At 53.8% G+C, this 25,029-nt stretch overlaps 1 protein-coding gene across 4 annotated transcripts in view; it reads left to right on the top strand.

Moving 5' to 3' along the window:
• The window catches only part of CASS4 (Cas scaffold protein family member 4), a 47,215-nt gene that overhangs the window by 14,759 nt on the left and 7,427 nt on the right, over window positions 1–25,029 (top strand). For 3 of the 4 annotated variants that reach the window (XM_089306975.1, XM_089306974.1, XM_089306976.1), the window contains 5 exons: window positions 8,719–9,150; window positions 16,041–16,142; window positions 18,645–18,725; window positions 19,436–20,698; window positions 23,247–23,324. In XM_089306975.1, coding sequence (XP_089163101.1) covers window positions 8,719–9,150; window positions 16,041–16,142; window positions 18,645–18,725; window positions 19,436–20,698; window positions 23,247–23,324 — 1,956 coding nt within the window. Of the gene's footprint in view, window positions 1–1,678; window positions 1,897–8,718; window positions 9,151–16,040; window positions 16,143–18,644; window positions 18,726–19,435; window positions 20,699–23,246; window positions 23,325–25,029 lie in introns of those variants that run through there. The other variant, XM_089306973.1, reaches the window with a different exon arrangement.

Here is a 25,029-nt window from a genome sequence, read left to right as displayed (position 1 = left end):
ATAGACACTTTCATATAGATACTTTTCTTCTTCCTCAGCCTTGTTCTGCTCCTTCCTCCTCCGTCTTCCCTTTTTGCAGAATGTGGGTGGGAGAAATGGAGGTGGCAAGGGGATTTTTCTTATGTGCTTGGAAACTTCTTTCTGTTTCCACGTCAAGTACTTTCCTATGAACATTTACAAGCCAACAGCTCATGCCATTCTCTCGGCTCTGGTCTTTCCTGGCCCATCTCTGTATTTACATACTAGGAAATCCTCCCAAGTCCACCCAAGGGAGCCCTTTGTCTTTAAAGACATCAATGAGCTCTCTCCCTGCACTGCTGCCTGAGTTCTGGGCCTGCCTCAGCCACTGGAGTGTGGGCGGCAGGGGCAGGCAGTGTGGTGCAGGGGGCTGAGCAGTCTGCACCCCATGGGAGTTTGGGCTCACTCCTCGCTTCTGGCCAAGCTCCCTGCTGATGCTTCTAGGAAGGCAGCGGGTGATGGCCCAAGGACTTCAGTCCCTGTCACCCACCTGGGGGACCCAGATGGAGTTCCTGGCTCCTGACTTCACCCTGGCCTCGCTCTGGCTGTTACAGCCATTGGGGGAATGAATCAGCAGGTGGAAGTTCTGTCTGTCTGTCTTTCAGTTACTCTGCCTTTCAGACAAATAAGTAAATCTTTTTCAAGAATATGAACAACAGAACATGTCACTGATCTCATAGCAAAGGCCCCTGTGAACTTCAAGGAGTCACATTTCTCATACATCCCAGAATTTGCAATATTTACAGTGCATGCTTTAAAAAAAATCATGTGCCTTATGTGTAACTCTTCTGTCATGGCTCTCAGAAGGGAAGTGTGAACAGTTCTGTCACCCTCCCTTAAAACTCACTAAGAATTCTTGAAAGTAAGTCACGGGTTCTTTAAGAAGATAAAACGCCAACCGTGGACGTGTCCCAGAGGGAGGGCTTACGCCCAGTTGCTTGACCTCAGGGTCCCATGGTTGCACAGAGCCAGAGCCCGGGCCTCTTCTCACCTGGGGCTCACCATTACGCTGTCTGGCACTGGTTGGGGGCACCTGCTTATTTCCTGCCTCCTGCTGAGGGCAGGTGACCTCACTGTGACCTCCCAGGGAAACCAGTTCTGGGTGACTTGGAAGGAATCCGTCTCACGCTCTCTGCTCTCCTACCCCTCAACTGCTAACTTTTAGGTTTTAGTTTCAAGAGTTTGGGGAGCGAGTGTGAAAGATGAGGAGGAAGTGGGCTTAGGCCATGATGGGGCTCTGGGCCCTGTTTTCAGGAAAGAGAGGAGCAAGCAGCTTAGGGGACAGAGCCTCAGCCCATGGGGCAGCTCCAAAACAGTCTTGGACCACCTTTGGGGGCTTTGGATCCAAGGCTGCTCATCAGAGGGGTCCTGCATGGATGCTCAGCCCCACTGGGCATTTACCTTGGGCCTGCCAAGGAAGCCGGCTGAGGCCTCTAAGGCCCCAGCTGGGGCTGCTCTCGGCAGCAAAGGGCCTCCCCTGGTCTGAGCCGAGATGTCGTTCAATCTGCCTGACCTCGCCACAGCCTCCACCACACCCAAATGCCTTACAGCTGGCCGACCTCGCCTGCCCAGCCCCTGAGAATCATTCGAGTTTGCTGCTCCCACCTGCGGATGACCGTAAGCCGGCTCCTGCGGGAAGCATGCGCACTTAGGTGTAAGAGTTGGCAGAGGAGTGTGGGAAACAGACGGGCTTGGGGAGGCTGTATGGAGATGCGACGGCAGCAGGAGTCACAGTCAGGCCCCACTGCCAGCTGCTGTGCCTCCTGGGGCAGGTCTCACAACCTCTCTGACTCTCTCATCTCTGAGATGAGGCCAGAGGTGCAGATGCTGTCCAGCTCTGAGCCCAGGCGTCTCTGCAGCTTTGCTCTTTCACCAGAGGTGAGAACTAAACCACAAGAGAAAGCAGTGAGGGAGGGGCTCCTGGCGAGAGTGTGGTGCAGTCACACAGGACCCCAGGGACTCCCATCACGGGGCTCGTCTCGGCTGGTCGGGCTTAGACCTGTGACTGGCAGCTGGTGACAGCTCGGCAGGCCGCCGCGGGAGTCAGGAAGGATGCTTCTCAGGTCCCTGGGCCGCTCGCCGGCCTGTGCCTCCTCACCGGCTGGCAGTGACGCCCCCGCTGCTTTCCCCAGGGCCACCTCAGTGCCGCGTGCAGGCCTCCCAGGCCCTCTCCCACCACTCAACATCCCACTGCACAGGCCACCGGCTTGGATGAGCCCCTGTGGCTGCACACGCACTCCTTGCACTCAGCTTTCCACCCAGCAACCAGGCTCACACAGCAGGCAAGACCTGCAGCCTTTGTCTTCCTCTCTCCAGGCAGCCGGATCGGTTTCCGGTTCCTCCACCTCCTGCACACTCAGCCTCCCTACCTTGCCCACGGACCTCACCCATGTCCTCAGCCTGCTGGCGCCTCCCGGCTCCAGCTCTGACTCACTCCTGCTCAGCCCCAGATGGAAGCTTCCACAGCCGCCTTCCCAGACAAGCTTTCCCGGAGCCCTGCCCCACCACGATGTCCCAGTTGCATTCATAATTTCTCCTAACGTCCTGTGTTTCTCCCTGTGTTCACCGCCGTGAAGCTTTGTCTCCCACACTGGAAGGTACCCGGCATGAGACTTGTGCCCGCCGCCATGTCACCTGCAGGGCACTTGGCAGAGAGCAGACACAATGTCGGGGACCGAGTGAGTGAGTGGTCGCCTGGCTTCACTGTAGCTAGGATCCCTCCTGCTCAGATGAGGGGTGTAGCTTGGTGCATTGCGCCTGGCGCCGTGGGAGGGCTCCCGCCAGGTTCCCATTGCCACGAGAGCTGCGCATTGCTGTTTCTTGGCCTTTGTTTCCCTAAACCTCTCCCCTTCCCTCCTTCCCAGTGCTGAGTCATTTTCCTTGCTGCTCTCCCAGCTGTCGTGGGGCACGTGGAGGAAATGTCCTTTTTGGAAATTGCTTGAGAATGTTTGTTCCCCTGGAATCTGCCTGCCGGTGTGCCCATGAGGAATAAAATACAACCCCATGCCCGCCTCTGCTGCTTAAATACCCACACACGTGTTTCCAGATGAAGGCCCTGCTCAGCAGCACCTGGTGAGGGGCTCTGCGACAGCTGCCTTGTGTCGCTGTGCAGCTGCTCCTGTCTGTTATCCGGAAAGCCCGAAGCCCGGGCCAGGAGCACACCAGTGCGCTGCGAACGCTTGCTGCTGCCGCTTGGAGATCTCACTCTCCCCCACACAGTCGGCCCAGCCCCGCTGGCTTCTCCCGGCCACAAGCCCAGGTGGTCATTGTCTCCAAGTCCAGTGTGGACGCAGAAGAGGAGCTCACTCTGCTGTGTGGGTCAGGGGTGACCTCTGCCAGAGGGGATTTTTTTTTAAAAGATTTATTTTATTTATTTGAAAGTCAGAGTTACACAGAGAGGAGAGGCAGGGAGAGAGAGAGAGAGGTCTTCCATCTGATGGTTCACTCCCCAGTCGGCCACAATGGCCGGAGCTGAGCTGATCCGAAGCCAGGAGCTTCTTCCAGGTCTCCCACACAGGTGCAGGGGCCCAAGGACTTGGGCCGTCTTCCACTGCTTTCCCAGGCCACAGCAGAGAGCTGGACCAGAAGTGGAGCAGCTGGATCTCAAACCGGCGCCCATATGGGATGCCGGTACTTCAGGCCAGGGCGTTAACCTGCTGTGCCACAGCGCCAGCCCCTGCCAGGGGGCATTCTTACGGTGAGACCTGAGAGAGGAGGGACCAGTCATGCAAAGACCTGACGGAAGAGTGTCATGGGCAGAAGAAAGATATCTCTCTGTGTATGTGGCTCTGCCTTTTAAATATATAAATAAATCTTTTTAAAAAATTTGTTATTTATTTGAAAGGCACAGTCACAGAGAGAGAGAAAGATCTTCCATCCACTAGTTCACTCCTCCAAATTTCTGCAATGGCCAGAGTTGGGCCAGACCAAAGCCAGGAGCCAGCAACTCCATCCTGGTCTCCCGCTGGGTGGCAGGGTCCCAGATCCTTGGGCCATCTTGCACTGCCATCCCAGGTACGCTAGCAGGGAGCAGGGGCGGCTCCTCCAGCATAGATGCCAGCTAGCACTGCAAGCAGCACTTAGCAAACCGTGCCGCACTGCGGGCCTGCAGCCAGGTCATTTGCTGTCTCTGACCCTCTGTTTCCTCCTCTGTGGACTGAGGGCCAGAAAGCCCACCTCCGAGGCTTCTGAGAATCAGTGATACACAACTTCAGCGTACTCAACACAAAGCAGGCCCCCACTCATTGTTCAAATTCCCTCCTTTCTAGGTTAGGAACTCCCCAAGACCTGCCCCGTGCCACTTCCTCCTTCTGTTACATACACTGTGATGGTCTTTACTATTAAAATTCTGGGACAACATTGGTTGTGCATGGGATGCTCATGGACGCCCACTGTTCCCTGGGGAACATCCCTGCCTCTCACAGCCCACAGCTGCACCAGCTCAGCGGCTGCCACCCTAGAACACCTGCTCTGTCTAATACTGGGCTCATTTCAGGACCAATGGCAATGGGCTTGCTCTCTTAGGACTGCTTGACCTGTGGGAATCAGGATGATTGTTGGAGACTGTGTTTCCATTTTCCCTCTCCAGCTCTGGGTAGTTGGTTCAAGCACAATTTACAAAAATGTAAAATGTGCAAATGTAAAATGACCTCATGTCAAAGGATTTCTTTATTTGAAGGCAGAGAGAGGGAGAGACAGAGATCTTCCACCCACTGGTTCACTCCCAAAATGGCTGCAATGGCTGGGGCTTTGCCAGGCCAAAGCCAGGAATGTGGAACTCCATGAAGGTCTCCTACATGGGTGCAGGGGTCCAAGGACTTGAACCATCCTCCGCTGCTTTCCCAGGCACATTAACAGGGTGGTGGATGGGAAGTAGAGCTGCTGGGACTTGAACCAGCACCCACATGGGATGCTGGCATCATAGGTGGCAGTTTTACCGCCACGCCACAGAGCTGGCCTCCGTGTCAAAGATTTTAATCAGCTGATGAATGAGTGAGGGAACCAGCAAGCTGTTAAAACAAGGCCAGAGCTGACCAGGGAGCTCCGTATTGAGTTTAATTAGAAGAACATTAGGATGTGATTGCGGGGCTACATCCCATCTGGGTTAGAGTCCTACATGGTAATGAACTTTAACTTTTTAGGTTTTCTTTTCCTGCTCAGTAGAAACAATTTGCCTCTTTAACAGCAAAAAAAAAAAAAAAAAAAAAAAGCTACAAAGTAGAATACAGATGTGGGTATATAGATAAACAAACACATCCAATGTGGGTATGTAGATGAACAAACACATCCAAGGAAAGATCTGGAAAGACACACTAACCAAAGCATTAACCGTGCCGACCTGTGGTGCTGGCACGTGGCTGCAGACATTTTTATTTTCTCCTATTATTGCTATTTTTTCTCTTCCTTTTTTTTGATAGAAAAATAATCAGGTGGTGTTCTTGAATAGGGACGGGGGGGGGGGCGCAACATAAGACAACAATAACAGCAGTGAGTTTTTTGCTAACTGAGTCATGATGACTATGAAAAGAATCTTAGGGAATTCTTGTTCTTGTTGAAGCAATTGCTGAGCTGAGGCAACTAGTGAGGTCAAGGAGGTCTCCCCAGGTGACCGGTAGTCTGTCAGGTCAAGGAGGTCTCGGGCGGTGAGATGTCATCTCTCTTCTTGAATGGGAGGCGGAGCTGAGGGACCAGGTGCTGAAGGCCTTGAAGCCAACTCCTGGTGCCGTGCAGGGCGAACACAGTGAGCAGGAATCACACAGGTCCTGTGGGACACCCCTGCCCCCATGTTGGTAATGGTTTTGGTCCTTTTTTTTTTTTTTTTTTTTAGATTCAAAAGTATTTATTGGAATCAAGGACCTCCAGCCTGAGCAGTGTGGAGGAGTGCTTCCAAGAGAGGAAAGTCCAAGGGGACTGGTGGCTGTCAGCTTTAAGTTTCATTTTGAAGGATTGGCATTCAGTTACCAGGCATGGACAAAAACAATCAAAAAACCCATTTACAATTCACCCTGTCTGGCCTGCTAAGGGTGGGATAGGTAACAATAAGCTGTGGGCTCTGGAGGAGCTTCCTTACTATTCTCATGGTAAATTTGGAGATTCCAAGGAAGGAGGGCAGCCTGTTTGTTCTTTCTAATGATAAAGTTTTGGGGCTGGTGCTGTGGCACAGTGGGTTAACGCCCTAGCCTGCAGTGCCAGCATCCCATATGGGCGCCGGTTCGAGACCCAGCTGCTCCACTTCCCATCCAGCTCTCTGCTATGGCCTGGGGAAGCAGTAGAAGATGGCCCAAGTCCTTGGGCCCCTGCACCCATGTGGGAGACCCGGAAGAAGCTTCTGGCTCCTGGCTGCGGATCAGCACAGCTCCGGCCGTTGCGGCCATCTGGGGAGTGAACCGTTGGATGGAAGACCTCTCCTCTCTCTGTGTAACTCTGACTTCAAAGTAAAAAAAAAAAAAAAAGATTAAAAAAAAGTTTTGGGGAAAGAAGCAAGTATTTTACAACCCAAATTCCCCTGGGACCCCATGACTGTCTGTTAACCCATCTGACTCCTCACACTCTGTAAGCCAGAGACTCCTCTCTTCTTGCTCTCAGCTCTGGGAATGCTGGTCTGGTCCAGCTCAGCTTCCTTTCGTGGGCATCGGCCTGACGCACGGGACTGGAAGAAAGGTTTGGAGTAACCTTGAAGTTCAGGCCGGAGCCGCTCTCTGGTGTTCTTCAAGGACTCTCTGATTGACACCAGATCCCAGTGGCCCGTTAGGGTGTCAGGTGAAAACTGCATTCTGTTCTTCCTGGAATAATTTGTCCGTGAGACTGGGCGCTGTTAGGAAAAGAGTTGCAGATTGGTGCCTCCTCACACGGGGCACCAGAATGCTAGGAAAAGGGGTGCAGAATAGAGAGGCCATTTTGCAGCCAGACCTAAGTTACCTAGAGAAAATAAATTTGTAGAGGTGTGTGACCAACTGCCCACATGCACTTGATGAAACACGTGGCAGAAGGCCTTGTTCTCTTCCTTTAAGGAGTATTGTTTCTGTAGCAAGAAAAAAGGCTTTCTCTACAAAGATGGTGATGCTGTCCTAGGTCTCAGCTGCAGTGGGTTTAATGGGGGACTTTCAGTGTCTCTGCCTGTGTGATGGATCTGATGCTGCTCCTGCCTCTCAGATGGACACGGAGCAGCAGTGTGGCCCCGAGTCCACCCAGCCCTGCCAGATCTTTCAGATGGGATTTGCCAAGATTGGCCATCCAGCTCCATTTTTGTAACAAAGATCAGGATACAAGAAACACAACAATTTGCAACAAATGGAATGGGAGGGTTGTGGTTGTTTTTGTTTTATTGATAAACTGTGTCTGAGGACTAATGGGCGTAAAAAGTATCACTGATTTAAAGAAGCGGGCTGAGCAGGTTCCCTGAGTGGGGAGTTATGGGTAATTATCATCTTCTTCACCTTGAGTCTCTGTACTTCCTGGGTTTTCTGTAATGAATATGGACTGATATAAGAAGGGAGAATGATTACTTTAAAACCTATAGAAACTGGTCTAATTACAGTGGAAAGTGCAAACAAGGAGGGGCTTACCCGTCAACCACCATTGCCACGAAATGATGTTTTAGGGGGACCCTGTGACTTCCTGAGAAGCGTGTGGGTTGGAGGATTAGGGAAACTGAGATGAGATCCTGAGTGTGTGACTACAGGCAAGTCGCTAGCCCCCTGGGTGTTTCCAGAGGCACTCATTAACCAACATCTCCTGAGCGTCTCCTACACACCTGGGCCACGGCCAGGTGTTGGGGACAGAGCAGCAAAGAAGCAGGATGTGGGCTCAGCAGCCATGGAACTTCCAATCCAGGAGAAAAAGAACCACTTACAAATTGCAGCATCATACTTATAACAGGGGCAGGCAATTTCCGAACAGTTAAGACACTGACAAGACGGCTGTGATCCACACTGGAGAGCCTGCGTTTGATACCCAGCTCCGACTCCTGGCTTCATCTCCCTGTTAACAGACGCTGGGAGGAAGGAGGGATGGCTCAGAAAGCTGCGTCCCAGCCACCCACGTGGGATACTTGGACGAGTTCCCAGCTTCAGCCCCCGGCCTGAGGTTGCTGTGGGCATCTGGGGAGTGGCACAGCATATCTGGGGTCTCTCTCTTTTCCTCTCAAAGAAATAAATGAAATGATTGTGGCAGCAACAGAAGCACTTGCCAAAGGTCAAGCACGCATAGAAGAGAGGGGAGAGAGAGATGTTAAATATATGTTTATATAATTTGCATGGAACCCCATGAGGTAGGTACTATTACTACTCCTGTCTTACAAATGAGGAAGCCAAGGCCCAGAGAGGGTAGCTAATTTGCTCGTGAACACACAGGCTGGGAATTTCAACCCTACCATGCGCTACACCCAGGATTTCAATCCGACTGTGCTACCTTGCACTCAGCTCTACAGCTGCAAGGGTCCTAGTTTCCACAAATTAAAACAGGGTCATGAAATACATCAGGGTGGGGTGCAGGTCAGGCTTGCCTGAGGATGCGACATTTCACCGGAGTCCCTAAGAATGGGAACAAATAGATCAGGCAAAGAGCAGGGCCCAGAGTCTCTGGGGCAGAGAATGAAAGGGAGTAGCACTTAGAAGTCACACTGAGGCTCCCACGTGGGTGGCATCAGCACCACGGTCACGGGCGATCATAATGACAGCGAATTCTCTCTTCTGTCCCCAGCACCGCCAGAGGCTGTTGGCCAGGGCCCTTTACGACAACCACCCCGACTGCTCAGACGAGCTGGCTTTCTCCAGAGGGGACATCCTGACCATCCTGGAGCAAGACATGCCAGAAAGCGAGGGCTGGTGGCGGTGCCTGCTGCACGGGAGGCAGGGCCTGGCCCCCGCCAACCGCCTGCAAATCCTCCCCGAGGCCCCAGCGGACAGGCTCTGCCCCCCACTCCCCAGAGGCCCGGACGAAGCCCTCGAGAGCTCCGAGGAGACCTACCAGGTGCCCAGCCTGCTCCACCCTCTGCCCGAAGGACCCGTGTACGAGCAGATGAAGGGCTGGGTGGAGGGGCCGCTGCCGCTCACTGACCAAGTCTACGAATTCCCTGACCCGCCCACAAGCGCCAGAATCATCTGTGAAAAGACCCTAAGCTTCCCGAGACAGGTAAGCGTATTTCCACGCGGATTCGGGCCCAGGGGTATGGAAACAGGGGCTCACTGCCCGAGTCCTGGGCGTCCAGCAGCTCCGCGGTGCCCAGTGGGAAGCCAGACCGCCGGCCAGCAGGACTGGGGAGCCTGGGCCCCTACTCCCCTTGTCGCTGACACTTGTGATTTCCCGCTCTGCAAGACCTGACATACTGTGTGCAAACCCGAGTGCTTAGTGGGGCTGTGCGTGGGCACCCATGGATAGCCACAGTGGTGTTTTCACGCCGTGAGGGAACCCAGGGTGGCTAGTGTTAAATGGGGGCAGGTTCCCGCGGGATCAAAGGTGGACGTTGCTCATCGCGTTTATAGGGTAAACACCCCTTCAACCCGGACCTTTTAGTCTTGAGATGCCACGGAAATACACACAGAGGCAAGCAGGGATGTGGATGGGGGGCCCGCGCCATGACAGCGTCACAGGTGATGCTCCGTGTTCAGGGGTGACCCACATGGTGACAGCACCACAGCGACAGCTCGCGGTCGTGAACGAAAGATGTGGGATTTCTATGAGCTTTCTGTAAGCAGGGAGTAAGGTCCGCCTAAAGAAAACCTCAGGAGGCCGGCGCCTCGGCTCAATAGGCTAATCCTCCGCCTTGCAGCACCGGCACATCAGGTTCTAGTCCCGGTCAGGGCGCTGGATTCTTTCCCGGTTGCCCCTCTTCCAGGCCAGCTCTCTCTGTGGCCAGGAAGTGCAGTGGAGGATGGCCCAAGTGCTTGGGCCCTGCACCCCATGGGAGACCAGGAGAAGCACCTGGCTCCTGCCATCGGATCAGCGCGGTGTGCCAGCCACGGGGGCCATTGGAGGGTGAACCAACGGCAAAGGAAAACCTTTCTCTCTGTCTCTCTCTCTCACTGTCCACTCTGCCTGTCAAAAAAAAAAAAAAAAAAAAAAAGGAAACCTCAGCAAGGAATTTTCTGCGGGTTTCTGCGTGTCGTGCTCACACACAGAACACAGACCACACAGTGGCCCTTGGGACGGGGAACTGGGTAGGGAGAAAGTGAGAGCAGCAAGCTGGGGCCTTGGTTTCCGTCACTGCTGTGTCCCCGGCTCCTGGGACCAGGCCTGGCTGCAGCACAGTCTTTAATGAGCAAATCAACTATGGATTTTATTTGCATGTTAATATTGAACACAGATGACAGCTATAATTTCTAGAAATATCAGCTTTTTTTAGGAAACAGGAAAAGAAGCACCCAGTAAAAGCAGAATTAAGATTTCTTTTTTTTTTGTTTTGTTTTTTTTTTGTTTGTTTGTTTGTTTTTTTTTTTTGACAGGCAGAGTGGACAGTGAGAGAGAGAGACAGAGAGAAAGGTCTTCCTTTTGCCGTTGGTTCACCCTCCAATGGCCGCCGCGGCCGGCGCGCTGCGGCCGGCGCACCGCGCTGATCCGATGGCAGGAGCCAGGAGCCAGGTGCTTTTCCTGGTCTCCCATGGGGTGCAGGGCCCAAGCACTTGGGCCATCCTCCACTGCACTCCCGGGCCACAGCAGAGGGCTGGCCTGGAAGAGGGGCAACCGGGACAGAATCCGGCGCCCCGACCGGGACTAGAACCCGGTGTGCCGGCGCCGCTAGGCGGAGGATTAGCCTAGTGAGCCGCGGCGCCGGCCCAGATTTCATTTTTTTTTAATAAGGAAAGGAATTAAAAGTCAGGAGAAAACTAGTGTCCTGCTTTCCCTAAGCCCTGGCTTCGCGCCGTGTCTAGGACACAGAACAGATTTGCACCATCGTTGGTCACAGAGGGTGCTTCCTGCCAGCAGACACTTTGCCCCCCACTCTAATGACACGTGCTTCCCGGCCACAGCACTGGCAGGGGCTCGGTGAGGTCTGTGTCCAGGGAGAGGCCGCTGTCCCTGATATATGTGCTGTGGAGACCCCAGAAACCTCCTGCTGTCTACCCAGCCCCGCCCCCCCCCCAGCAGCCCCCATGCTGCTCCCAAATGGAAAGGGTTTGATCCCTTAAAAAGATTCTGATTACTTTGGGTTGTCTAAGTCCCTGTGGCTGCCAGACACGGTCCAGCAGCTGCAGCATGGAACAGCTGCACACACGCGCACTGGCTGCCGACTCCAGCAGGAAGCTGCTCGGGCCATCGGAAGCAGTTGCGGCGCGGACACTCACTTTTCTTTGGGACAAGTGGCATTTCAGCTGCTGTCTGGGCAGCTAACTCAGAGCAGGGTCTTGGGGTTTTCATTAGCTGAAGCTCATTTGGATTCTTTCCAAAGCCATTAAAGAAAAACAAAAGCAATGGCTGTCCCCTTGCCCCCAACACACACACAACATATCCAGAAAGAAAACAGGTGCAGTGCCCACCGTAGGCTGGGTGTCCCCGGCATCCACATGATGCCAGGCTCCTAGGAGCTGCTCACAAAGCATTGTTGAATGAACCAAGTGACCAAATCCAACACAGGCCCTCAGACACACAGGTCCCCCCGCATCGACTGCTGGAACCACGTGGTGTGGAAGGACACAGGAGGCTACCGTTGACACAACTCCAAAAACTGAGGGACATTAGCTGTGAGAGCAGCCCTGATGTGGGAACGCCCACCATCTCAGTCTGGCTTGTACAGGCCACGGCAGCCGACAGAAACCACAGCCACCAAAGGGGAACTTGGGATCCCTTTGCTCCGGGGTTCTGGGGTGGCCACTGTAAAACACCTGGGGGACTTCCCCACTTTTTTTTTCCCCTTCAGTCCACTCTCTGCCTGCAAGGAAGCTCCAATTTTGCTCCCTCTTTTTCCCTTTCCTGTGCTTGACACATCTTAAAGCAACAGGTGCAGCTTTGGCTTCTGGGGCAGCCACTGTGTCACCATGTGTGGGGTGGGAACATCCCAACAGCCTGTGCGTTTCTCTGTCCTCTTTTGTATCAGGAGAAGGCTGGAACTGGTTGTTTCCCAAGGTACCTCTGGTGTTTCTGAGTAGTTTCACTTCTTCCTCTGCCCCAAGAAGGAGGGAGCTAGGAGAACTGGAAGGATAGTTCGGTTTTTCTGGTCCACAGGCAAGGCAGGTGTGGGCTCCTCACTCGCGCATGCTAGCATTGCACCCTGAGCCTGAGAGCGTGGACTTGGTGGAACCAGGAGCATCCCAGCCACGATCTGGGAGCTTCCCTCCAGTAGAGAGTCTGCAGGCCCGGTACACGGCCTGGGCAAGTCACGTCACAGACTCCCTTTTTTTTTTCTTTTTTTTTTTTTTAAGATGTATTTATTTGCAAGTCAGAGTTACACAGAGAGGAGAGGCAGAGAGAGAGAGGTCTTCCATCTGATGGTCCACTCCCCAATTGGCCACAATGGCTGGGGCTGCCCCCATCCAAAGCCAGGAGCCAGGAGCTTCTTCCGGGTCTCCCACGTGGGTACAGGGGCCCAAAGACTTGGGCCATCTTCCACTGCTTTCCCAGGCCATAGCAGAGAGCTGTATTGGAAGTAGAGCAGCCGGGACTTGAACCAGCGCCCATATGGGATGCCGGTGCCTCAGGCCAGGGCATTAATTCACTGCGCCACAGCACCGGCCCCACAGACTCCCTTTTATACCTGTTGACTCTCTCTGGACTCGAGGTGACCCCAAATTAAACTCGTGTTTCTGAGAAGGTGGAAACGTCCTTTTTCATAAGTTGTCCTAAGAGAGGCATGTACACGTCAGAGCAGGTGTTCTCTCGCTGGAAGAGAACTCTATGGGCCTTAGGTTAGAGCCCCTGCTCACTGTGTTGCTGGGGGCATTGTCTCCCAGGGCGGTGACTGTGCCCACGCAGGGTCCAGCGGCAGCTGCACATGGAGTCTGCCTCGCCGTGTCTGTGCTCGTCCGTCTACGGCTGCCCCACGTGCCCTGGGTCTTTCACCTGCCCTTGTTGCTGAAACCATTCCGTCCAGTGAACTTTTGTCTTAAAACTTATTTATTTATTTATTTATTTATTTATTTATTTTGGACAGGCAGAGTTAAACAGTAAGAGAGAGAGACAGAGAGAAAGGTCTTCCTTCCATTGGTTCACCCCGCAAATGGCCATTACGGCCGGCGCACTGCGCCAATCTGAAGCCAGGAGCCAGGTGCTTCTCATGGTCTCCCATGGGGTTATGGGCCCAAGCACCTGGGCCATCCTCCACTGCACTCCTGGCCACAGCAGAGAGCTGGACTGGAAGAGGAGCAACCGGGACAGAACCGGCGCCCCGACCGGGACTAGAACCTGGGGTACCAGCACCGCAGGTGGAGGATCAGCCTAGTGAGCCGCAGCGCCGGCTGAAAACTTACCTTTTAAGTTCACTTTTGCATAGATTTTTTGAAGTACCCTCCAAACAACTATTATAGGAGCTTCATTTTGAGGTGTCGTTGGCGAGTAACATGCACTTTTGTTATTTATTTGAGAGGCAGAGAGAGAGAGAGAGCTTATTCACTGGTCCATTCACCAAATGTCTCCAGCAGCCAGGCTGGGCCAGGCTGAAGCTGCGAGCTGGGAACTCAGTCCAGGTTGCCCACATTGGTGGCAGGGATCCAAGGACTGGAGCCGCCACCTGCTGCCCCCCAGGGTGCGCATTACCAGAAACTAGAGCTGAGCCGGGGTGTGCAGGCGTCCCAGTCAGCAGTGTAACTGCTAGGCCAGGTGCCTGCCCCGGTGAACCTCCTGTTGGCGTGTCACCTGCAGATCCTGAGACTCGAACTCGGGCACTAGAATCTGGATCCAAAAACAAAACCGAAGCAGCGCCCAGAGGCCCCCACCCCTTCTCCCTGTCACCTCCCGCAGCGTGACTACCAGCTCACAATTTGTTTTACTTTCTATTCCAGCTTCCTTTATATAATATGTTGGCCCGACTTTACAAAAAAAAAAAGCGAAACACCACGTACAGCACATATTTTATTCCGGTTGAAATTCAGAGAAGGGACTGCTTGGTGTTTCAGATGGGAAGGGCAAGATGTCCTGATTAAATTGCTCTTGGGGACCACAACTTGCTGCACTGCAGTTTCCATCTGTCGCCCCACACCTTGCACAACCACTTTTCTCAGACGTGTTCCATAATCAGTTGTCTTCCGAACCAACATTTTCCAAGAAACGCTCAGCGTTTTCTAGCTGGCTTCTTCCACCTGAAACGTCACATGCAAGAAAGTCCATTGGCTCTCCGTAGGTGCTCTGACAGGATGTGTGGCCCACAAAGTCCCCACATGTAAGATGGGCCTAGGGAAGGAACGGCTGGGGAGCAGGAAGGCCTATGAGAGAGGGAGCGAGCTGGTGCGTTCAGCTAAGTGGAGGAGGCAGGGAGCGGATGCGCAGGTGAGGCTGATGGCCAAGGACTCTCCTGAGTGGTCCCTGGGCTTGGACAGGGCGTGGCCTGTTAGCCCTGGCAAGGAGCTTGGGTTTAGTTCCAACTGCAATGGGAAACCATCATTGGGTTTGTCCTGAATTGGTCTAAGATCACCATAGACAAAGTCCTGTAGTGAGCAAGATGGAAGAGCGGCAGAACCAAGGGTCACCCCCCAACAGAGGGAAGGAAGTGTAATTACGAGATACGGGGAAAGGTAGGCATTAGGGGAGTGCAATCCAAGCTGATCCTGATAGGCTCTGTGCAAAAGAGGGCCTCGGGCAAGGGGTCAGTGTAGACCCACGCTGCAGAGTGCAGAGTGGACACGCACGTGGAGTGTGGGGGCCGGAGTGGGAGCTCTGCTTCCTTGCGTCGTGACTCAGACCCTCCAGACAAAATCAGGAGGTCCCCGTGCTCTTCCTGAAAGTGCACCACACCGCAGAGCTTCTGAGAGCCCTGGCGTTTAGAGAGGTGTGCTCCTCTGTGACAAGACAGCAGCTGTCGCTCAGAGAAGGGGAGCTGACAGCTGACAGCTGCGGCGCGTCCTTGGGAGAAATGTCGTCCCCCTCGGCAGCTGTGTCGTCTGCACCTGTGATGCCAGCCTCAGGAAGAGATCATTCTTTGCCGTCCCAATCTGTAACGTGCATCCGCCAACATCAGCAGATAAATGCCAGCACGCACCACACGCCAGTCCTGGGGACACTGTGATGGACAGAGAGGCCTGGCCTGGTCCTTGTCCCGTTCCCCCCACCCCCACAGCTGAATTGCCTCCCTCATCTCCACACATTTCAGTCCTATCCACCCGCAAGTTCCAGTGCAGAAAGTCCCTGCTCAGGGGGAAGTGCACACGTGGTGCCCAGTGCGGGCTGGACAGCAGCAGGCCAGAGAGGGTGCTGGAACTCAGAGTTTCCATACATGGGCATGGACTCCACGGCAAGACAGAACTAGTAGCTGACCGAGCACATCCAATCATCTGTAAGCCTGTCTGTACCTCCTGCCCTTTGTGGGATGAACCCCAGCTCTGTGCTGACCCCCCCGGCCCCACCTCCCCCACCTCCCCTTGTTCAGGCCCCTCCATCAAGGTCTCTTCTGACATCCACCCGTGCCTGCAACAGCTGCCATCCAGGGTTCCTCTGCTCACCTCCTGCCCCCCGCCGCACGGCCTTGGTGTCCCCCAGACCTTGCTAGTCCTTCCTCCTTGCTCTCTGAAAGCCCCTCTGTCCGTGTCCCTCATGACTCTTGGAGGCACAGCCTCCTGGCCCCGGGAGAGCCTCGCAGCCGCCAGGCAAGCTGTGTAGACGCTGCAGGTCAGCGCTCAGATTCAGCCCAATGCACGCAGGGCCTGAGAACCTGCATTCTAAGTCGCATCCAGGTGCAGGTGACACAGGCAGCCGAGGCCGGGCCTCCACGGTGGGCCCTCCTCCAGCATCTGGCTAGTCCCAGAGTGTCAGCCGAGTGAGGGGTGGCTCGCCCGTGTCCTCTGATGAGCTGTGTCTGCTGTGTGAGGGAAACCGCGTGGGCAGCAGTGAGAATCAGCGAGACATCCCTGACCCTCTGTTCTCTCCCTCGCCTCCCCAAGGCCCTCTTCACGCTTCCCAGACCGGCGTGGGCCTCGCTGCCAGTGCTGCCATCCCAGGTGTATGACGTGCCTGCCCAGAGCCGCGTCTTCCCCGCCCAGAAGGTGAGCCTCCTTCAGCGGCCGCTCCACTGGGACCTCTGCCCCCAGGCGGGGGCCTCAGTGCCACAGGGCACTGCCTTCAGCCTCATAAGGGAGCTTTTTTTTTTTTTTAATATTTATTTATTTATTTGAAAGGCAGAGTTACAGAGAGGCAGAGGCAGAGAGAAGAGAGAGAGAGAGAGAGAGAGAGAGAGAGAGAGAGAGGTCTTGCATCCACTGGCAGGCCAGAGCTGCACCGATCAGAAGCCAGGAACCTGGAGCTTCCTCTGGGTCTCCCATATGGGTGCAGGGACCCAAGGACCTGGGCCATCCTCTACTGCTTTCCCAGGCCATAGCAGAGAGCTGGATGGGAAGTGGAGCAGCCGGGACTCAAACGGCGTCAGCGTCCGTATGGGATGCCAGCACTGCAGGCAGCGGCTTTATCCGCTACCCCACAGCGCCAGTCCCAACAAGGGGGTCTTTGAGGGGCTCCACTACGGAAGACACAGGGGCTTCTAAAAGTTCAAGGGCTGTTTGAATGCTGGGTTTTCAAAAGGCTTTACTTTTCACTTGCCACAGAGGTTCCACGAGTACGCAGGCACACACATCTTCAGTAAGGGGCAGGCATTGGTGTAGCAGCTAAGATACTGCTTGGGACGCTCACATCCCTTAGAGAGACCCTGGGTTGGAGTTCTGGCTCCACCCCAAGTTCCAGCTTCCTCTGATGCTCACCCTGGGAGACACCAGGTGATGCTCCAAGAGGCTGGGTCCCTGCCACCCACGTGGAAAACCCAGATTGAGGTCTTAGCTCCTGGCTTCCACCCAGCCCAGCCCTAGCCATTGCAAACACTACGCATAGATTTCAGAACAGTTTTACACCAAAATAAGTGTATCTTTTAATTCCATTTTCCACAGAGTTTTTGCAGTACACTCACTTATACCTGGGGTCACTGAAGAGCTGAGCAAGGCAGGGAGGATTCAATTTTTTAAAAATCATCCAAGACCAGGCAACCTTTATTTATTTATTTATTTATTAGATTTATTTATTTTACTTGAAATGCAGAGTTACAGAGAGAGAGAGAGAGCGAGCTTCCATCTGCTGGTTCGGTCCCCAATGGCCCCAAGGGCCAGTACTGGGCCAGACCGAAGCCAGGAGCCAGGAGATTCCCCTGGGCCTCCCACATGGGGGCAGGAGCCCAAGCACTTGGGCCATCTTCCACTGCTTTCCCAGGCCACAGCAGGGAGCTGGATCGGAAGTGGAACAGCTGGAACTCAAACCAGTGCCTGTGTGTGGCTTAACCCACTACGCCACAGCGCCGGCCCTGGAATTCAATTTTTAAGGAGCACCGTGCCTGGCACTGAGTAGGTCCTCAGCATGGAAGTTTCCTTAGTGCCCTCACCAGCGCATACAAGTGTCACTTGGCTTAGAGACCTGCTGTTAGTAGGCGCACGATAAACATTTGCAGAATGAACGCTTGAGTGATAAACACGGAGAAATTTCTACTGGGAAAAACAAGAAATGAAGAAGACGCACTAGATCCCACTCCCATTTTGTTTTCTGACTTAATGCAATCTTTTTTAAAAAGATTTATTTATTTATTTGAAAGGCAGAGCTACAGAGAGGCAGAGGCAGAGGCAGAGTGAGAGAGAGAGAGAGAAAGAGAGAGAGAGGTCTTCCATTCACTGGTTCACTCCAGATGGGCGCAACGGCCTGAGCTGTGCTGATCCGAAGCCAGGAGCCAGGAGCTTCTTCCAGGACTCCCAAGCGAGTGCAGGGGCCCAAGAACTTAGGCCATCTTCCACTACTTTCTCAGGCCACAGTAGAGAGCTGGATTAGAAGTGGAGCAGCCAGGACCTGAACGGACATCCATATGGGATGCCGGGACTGCAGGTGGCAGCTTTACCGCTATACCACAGCGCCAGCTCCCTTAATGCAATCTTACAGCTACCTGAGGGAGATGAATGATTAGTGTAACTCAGGTAACCATGGTCAACTCTCCACATGGCTCCGTGGAGATGGCACGTTTAATGTTTTATGTTACTCTGTCCCATTTGAGAGGCAGAGAGACAGACAGAGAGCACCCATCCATGGGTTCACTCCCTGAAATGCCCACCATGATCAGGGCTGGGCCTGGAGGCAGGAGCCAGGAACTCAGTCTAGGTCTCCTACATGGGCGGCAGGGACCCAGCTATTTGAGCCGTCCCTGCTGCCTTCTGTGTTTGTCTTAGCAGAGAGCTGGGATCCAGAGCAGGGGCTGGATATTGAGCCCAAGCAGTGCAGGATGGGACACAAGCATCTTAACTACTAGCCGAGCACGCTCCCGGAGAAGGCACCTTTAAAGTATGATAACATGTGAAGTCTGTAGCGGAGGGGACGCCCACTGCAGCACGTGGACATCCTCCGGGAGAGCCCGAGGCTCCCAGGATTTGTGTCGTCCTTTGGAAAAGACACTGAGAAGGGGAGCGTTCATGGCGTGCAGCCACTGGAAGGAGAAACCCACGTTGTCCTTTGTGGTCTTTCCCCAGGAACCGGAGAAGCAGCAGTTATATGACATCCTGCCCAGCCCCCAAAAGGCAGGGTGGTGTCACCCGGCCAGCCAAGCCCACGTGAGTAGGAAAAGGGAGCTGCCGTGCCGTGCTTTGAAAACCTGAAAACCCCTGGTCACAAACGCTAACGCAAGTGCATCTCAGCCCAAACCCCTCCCTCACTGCATGGGTGTTCTGTGGCCACACTAGCTGTTGTCTTTGGCATCATTTGCTCCTCTGAGCCTTGGTGTCTTACTGCAGATTTGTGGGGAGTATTACCGGAGATAACCCCTGCCAGGACCTCGCACAGAGCGACTGTGCAGCAAGGCTTGGGTAACTGTCTCCTGCTATGCCTGACTGTGACAAAGCGCGCTTTTATTTGTATATGGGAGAATGAATCCATTTGCAGTCTGTGAAATTGTGCTTATCATTGGATTCCAATGCATGTGCCCCATAGATGCACGGTGCCCAAAATCATCAGGGGACTGCTACAAAGGAGGTGGCATTTCCACAGGACCCCAAGGGACCCCAAGTTTGTTAGACGGAAAGGGCATCGGAGCAGTGGGAGCGAGACTCCCCCTCCCCTTGCACTTTGAACTCAGGGGGAGGGGCTGGACCAACAGGGACGGTGTGGTTCAAGTAGAGAGCAGACAGGCTCAGAGGAGCTGGAGCCAGGTTGTGGAGGGCCTTGAATGACGGCAGCAGCGGGGAGCCACCCAGAGAACTCGGGAGTCCCTCAAACCCTCCTTCTCTTGCTACTGACCAGGTGGTTTTGTGTGGTTCTTCCACAGGAGCCGAGCACTGCCCTGACACCAGCGATTGCCTTAAAAAGCGGTGGCTCCCACTCGTTACCAAGCCCTCGGAAGTCGGAATGGGTTTACGACAACGTGGCATCCCCAGGAAAGGCCGGCGGCAGAAACCCACCACTAAGGAGCCTGGTGGAAGAGCCAGGCCCTCGTGTCGCCCCCGGGCCTGCAGGCTGCAGAGCCAGGTCCCTCCCTCCGCAGCCGTACGGCATGGAGAGAAAGCTCAGTCTCCCCGAAGTTCCTCCTCCCGACTCGAGCCCCTCTGGGAAAGGTGCTGGCTACCAGGTGCCTCCCAGCTTCCTGAGCCCGCGAGTGGAGCAGCAGAGCACCAAGCCCAACATTTACGACATCCCCAAAGCGATGCCGGGTGCACAGCAGGCCGAGAAAGAGCTGGGGGGAGCCAAAGAGGCTCCGGAGGCCCCCCTGGGCCAGAAGGCCGCGTGGATCTCCAGGTGGGCCGCGAGCCCCCCTCCTGAGGCCGACAGGCGCTCCATCGCCAGCGCCGACAGCAGAGCTAGCGTCGTCTCCTCCTGCTCCTCCATGTCCACGGACGAGTCCGCCGGCTCTTCCTCGGAAGAGCCAGCGAGGGAGCTGCCCTTGGACCTGGACTTGGCCAGAGAGACCATCATGGCGCTGCAGCACAAGGTGGTCAGCTCCACGGCCGGCCTGATGCTCTTTGTGAGCAGGAAGTGGAGGTTCAGGGACTACCTGGAGGCCAACATCGGGGCCATCCGCAGGGCCGCCGAGCACACAGAAGTGTCTTTGAGAGAATTTCTCGAGTTTGCCCGAGAAGTCTGTGGGATGGCCTGCAACCTCACGGACAGTAACCTTCATGCCAGAATTCGGGAGCAGCTGCAGACGATCTCCAGCTCCTATGAGATCCTGCTAGAAGCCAAGGGAAGCCTGGACAGCTGCAATTGGTCCCTGGACGTTCTTGTAACAGACAAAGTCCAGAACAGCCTGGATGACTTGGAGAGATTTGTCATGGTGGCGCGGATGGTTCCAGAAGACATCAAGAGGTTTGCCTCCATGGTCATCGCCAACGGGAGGCTCCTTTTTAAGCAGAACTGTAAAAAGGTGGAGACCACGCAACTGACCACAAATGCAGAATGTAAGTGTGAACAATGCATCCAGCTTCCCCAGAGAGAAACTGACTCATACCAGAGGAGCCTTCCTTTTAATGAGCCAAGGGAAAATGAACACTGCCCTGACCTATTGGAAAAAGACGGGAGACAGGACTGTGGGCAGGTGAGTTCCCAGTTCCAAGTCGTACAACCAGGGGCTTCAGCTGTTACCTGGAGTGGTCGTCACTCAGTGACACGTGGGGGGTCTTTCAGTAGTGCATGGGCTCTGGGGAGACATTGGTCTGTGTTCCAGAAAATAAAATACACAAAAGAGGGCCAGCATTGTGGTGCAGTAGCTTAAGCCTCCACCTGGAGCCCTGGCATCCCATATGGGCGCCAGTTCATGTCCCGGCTATTCCTCTTCCAATCCAGCTCTCTGCTGTGGCCTGGGAAAGCAGTGGAAGATGGCCCAAGTTCTTGGGCCCCTATACCCAATGGAAGACCCAGAAGAAGCTCCTGGCTCCCGGCTTTGGATGGGCCCAGCTCTGACCATTGCAGTCATTTGGGGAGTGAACCAGTGGATGGAAGACCTCTCTCTCTGTAATTCTGCCTCTCAAATAGATAAATAATTTTTAAAAATTCATAAAAGTAAGCATCTAGATGAAATACTATTAGTAAGATAACTAGCTTAATATTAAGGCAGATGGGTCAGCTTGTTAGATTTTCTAATGGGAATTTTGGGGGATTTAAGTTAACTTCTGATACTAGAATTGGGAAACAGTTGTAAACATCTGTTGGTTTTGCAGTTTTTAATCTCACTACCAAGTTTCCTTGTATTTTTGAAAATTGCGGGGCCGTCGCCGCGGCTCACTAGGCTAATCCTCCGCCTTGCAGCGCCGGCACACCGGGTTCTGGTCCAGGTCTGGGCACCAGATTCTGTCCCGGTTGCCCCTCTTCCAGGCCAGCTCTCTGCTGTGGCCCAGGAGTGCAGTGGAGGATGGTCCAAGTACTTGGGCCCTGCACCCCATGGGAGACCAGGAGAAGCACCTGGCTCCTGCCATCGGATCAGCGCGGTGCGCCGGCTGCAGCATGCCGGCCGCGGCGGCCATTGGAGGGTGAACCAATGGCAAAGGAAGACCTTTCTCTCTGTCTCTCTCTCACTGTCTAACTCTGCCTGTCAAAAAAAAAAAAAAAATTGTGAATTCAGTCACTGTCAGTGTTTTGTCTCTTAGAAACAGAAGAGGAAGTATAAATCTGCTTCCAAATTAATCATGGTCCGATCGGCCTCCAGACTGTCACCCTGAGAGGCACAGGCGTGTGTCATGTGATGGGGGATGCTTCTGAGAAATGCACCAGTAGGTGATTTCACTGGTGGGCAGACTTTCAGGGCCCACTGAAACAAACCCACACAGTGTGGGTCAGTCCACAAGTCTGTGGCCGCTCGGCACAATCAGGCGACACAGCACACACGAGACGTGCTGTACTGCCCCGGCATAGCACAGACACCGTGTCATAGCAGAGTGATTTTCAAACAAGGAGTACACTAAAGTAAAGATGGAAAGGTGTCGCACGGTAGACACGCGAACCGGTGACGCAGTTGTTTATGTCCCTGCCAAGCGTCAGGCACTGTGCGCTGTGCGTGCGCTGTACTTTGACACAGCGAGCGGTGCAGCAGGTTCGCTTGCACCGGCCTCACCCCAAACACAGGAGGAATGCATTGCACGAGGACAGTGTGACAGCCACAAGGTCAGAGGCCACGGGAAGTGTCCAGCTCCACTGTGATCGGGTGTGACCGCTGTGGTGGGTTTGGCCCTCGGGGGATGGAGATGTCGTAGTTCTTTGCTGGCTGCCTGCAGGTGCTGTAGCAAGAGAAGCTGCAGTTCGCAGCCTCAGCTGTCCCGGCAGGTCCCTGGGGTGCTGTCAAGGTCATTCGGATGCTCTGCTGAAGTGCTGGGTGGTGTGGGGTGTTCACTTATTCTAGAAGTTCAGATGTTCTTAATTTGCATATATAAGGAATCATCAACGATTCATAGAAAATGCCTATTAGGAAAAATTATGCCTAAAATAAAAAAAGTATGTTCTATTATGTTTCATCTCTTGAAAGGTAGAGAGAGAGATCTTCCATCTGCTGATTCACTCCAAAAAAATGCTCACAATAGCCAGGGCAGGTCCAGGTTGAAACCAGGAGCCAGGAAGTCCATCCGGGTCTCCCACGGGTCAGGGGCCAAAGCATTTGAGTCATCACCTGCTGCCTTCCAGGATGCATCAGCAGGAAGCTGGGTCAGAAGTGGAGGAGTCGGGAGGGAAGTGGACTCTGCCGTGGGAGGCAGCAGGCTCAACCGCAGAGCCTACTCCGGGATTCAAAAATTTTTTGCACCAAAATAAACACTTTAATTTAATTTCCAGGACATTTTTGAAGCTCCTTTGCATGTAGCTTGTTTTAAAAAAATGTATGAAACCAAAAAAAGAAAGAAAAAAGAAAAAAAAGAAGAAAGAAAAAAAATAAAAAAATAAAGAAAAAATAGAAAAAAAATGTATGAATCATTCCATTAGGGCCTGTTAGTCTGCAAAATTCAGCCCTTGGCCTACCAAAAATCTCCTTTGGTTAGAACGTGGTATCAGTAAACAGAGCTGTGAACAAAATATGTAAAGAAGAGTGCACGGGTCTTAAAGTTTTAAACAGTAGTGTAAGATCATTCAAGTTTGTCATGTGAAGGGATTTTATTTTTCAGAAGTTGTCTAACCTAGAAGAGAAAGAAAAGCCCACCTCGGAACAAAGGTTAAATGAAAACAAAGACTCGGGAGGACCGGTAAGCCCTGGAGCTCACGCGCCAATCCTTGACCAGTGTTCTTCACCCCTGCAGGCTGGCAGCACGCCCCGTGTGGCGCAGCGTTGTCGCCATGACCCACGCTGTGGGGGGGCACTCGGTTTTTGTGACAGTTTCCCCTTTTTTCTTTATAGGAGAAACCTCAGAGAGCAGCTGGTCAGGCAAGCTGCAGGGTCCGGGTCGTGAACCCCTCGTGGTCAGTGAAATGATTCAGGGTGCAAGTTCACCATGGGTGGTGTCAACGTGGCATTACATGCCAATGACTCACTCCCTGTGATATTCTCTTAATATTTCTGATTGCAATCAAAAAGCATTTTGGTTTGGGTCTTGTGTGTCTTCAGCACCTCTTTGGTACTTGGTGTTCTTCCTTTTCAAAAAAAAAAAATCAAAGATGCTATCATTGTGTTTTACTGGTTATCTTCTGTGGCAAACAACAGTGGTTTTCCACTACCAGTTTTTTTTTTTATTACTATTTTTTATTTTTGACAGGCAGGGTGGACAGTGAGAGAGAGAGACAGAGAGAAAGGTCTTCCTTTGCTGTTGGTTCACCCTCCAATGGCCGCCACGGCTGGCGCGCTGCAGCCGGCGCATCGCGCTGATCCAAAGGCAGGAGCCAGGTGCTTCTCCTGGTCTCCCATGGGGTGCAGGGCCCAAGCACTTGGGCCATCCTCCACTGCGCTCCCTGGCCACAGCAGAGAGCTGGCCTGGAAGAGGGGCAACCGGGACAGAATCCGGCGCCCCGACCAGGACTAGAACTCGGTGTGCCGGCGCTGCAAGGTGGAGGATTAGCCTAGTGAACCACGGTGCCAGCCCACTACCAGTTTTAATTGTTTCAAGTTTCAAAAAATGGATCCATTTAAAGACAAAGAGTGAAGCCTGTTGACGTTCAGGGTGTAGCCTGGGAAAGCTGGGAAGACTGTGTGCAAATAACTGAAGCCTGGAAGCCGAGGGCCACATGGAGGGGGGGGACCAGAGATGTCCCAGGCCCCGTGGGTGGTGGGCCTTCCTAGAGGCAGATGAGGACCAAGCCCGGGCCTCTTGATCCACAAGTTCCACAAACCCCCACTAAACGCTGGGTCTGCCATGTTGCCGAAGAGCGCACTGTTTGTCCTGGATGAAGCAGGGGTTCTCAAACTAGAGCCGGCAGCACCATCACCCTGGAGCTCAGGTGCTAGGCCCCGCCCCAGCGTCTCCGAGTTCCTAGGTCTGGGGCAGAGTGCAGGGGTGTACATCTGCTTTCTTTTCTCTTCTTCTTCTTCTTTTTTTTTTTTTTACAAGCTTTTATTTATTTATTTGAGAGGTAGAGTTACAGACAGTGAGAGGGAGTTTGTTGGTTCACTGGTTCACTCCCCAATGGCCGCAACGCCCGTAGCTGTGCCATTCTGAAGCCAGGAGCCAGGAGCTTCTTCCTGGTCTCCCACACGGGTGCAGGGGCCCAAGGACCTGGGCCATCCTCTACTGCTGTCCCAGGCCGCAGCAGAGAGCTGGATCGGGCTGGACTGGAAGAGAAGCAGCCAGGACTAGAACCGGCGCCTGTATGAAATACCGTCACCGCAGGCTGAGGATTAACGCAGTGAGCCACGGCACACCCCTGGGGATGTGCACCTCTAACCAGTTCCCAGTCTTGGGCCCAGCCCAGCCCCTGCTGCTGCAGGCATTTGGGGGGTGAATCAGCAGATGGAAGACT

This window comes from Oryctolagus cuniculus, chromosome 11, assembly GCF_051225735.1.
Source record: "Oryctolagus cuniculus isolate XC-2025 breed Fujian yellow rabbit chromosome 11, ASM5122573v1, whole genome shotgun sequence".
Taxonomy (NCBI): Eukaryota; Metazoa; Chordata; class Mammalia; order Lagomorpha; family Leporidae; genus Oryctolagus; species Oryctolagus cuniculus.
Note: the sequence above shows the minus strand (reverse complement) of the source record. Positions and strands in the feature narration are given on the sequence as shown.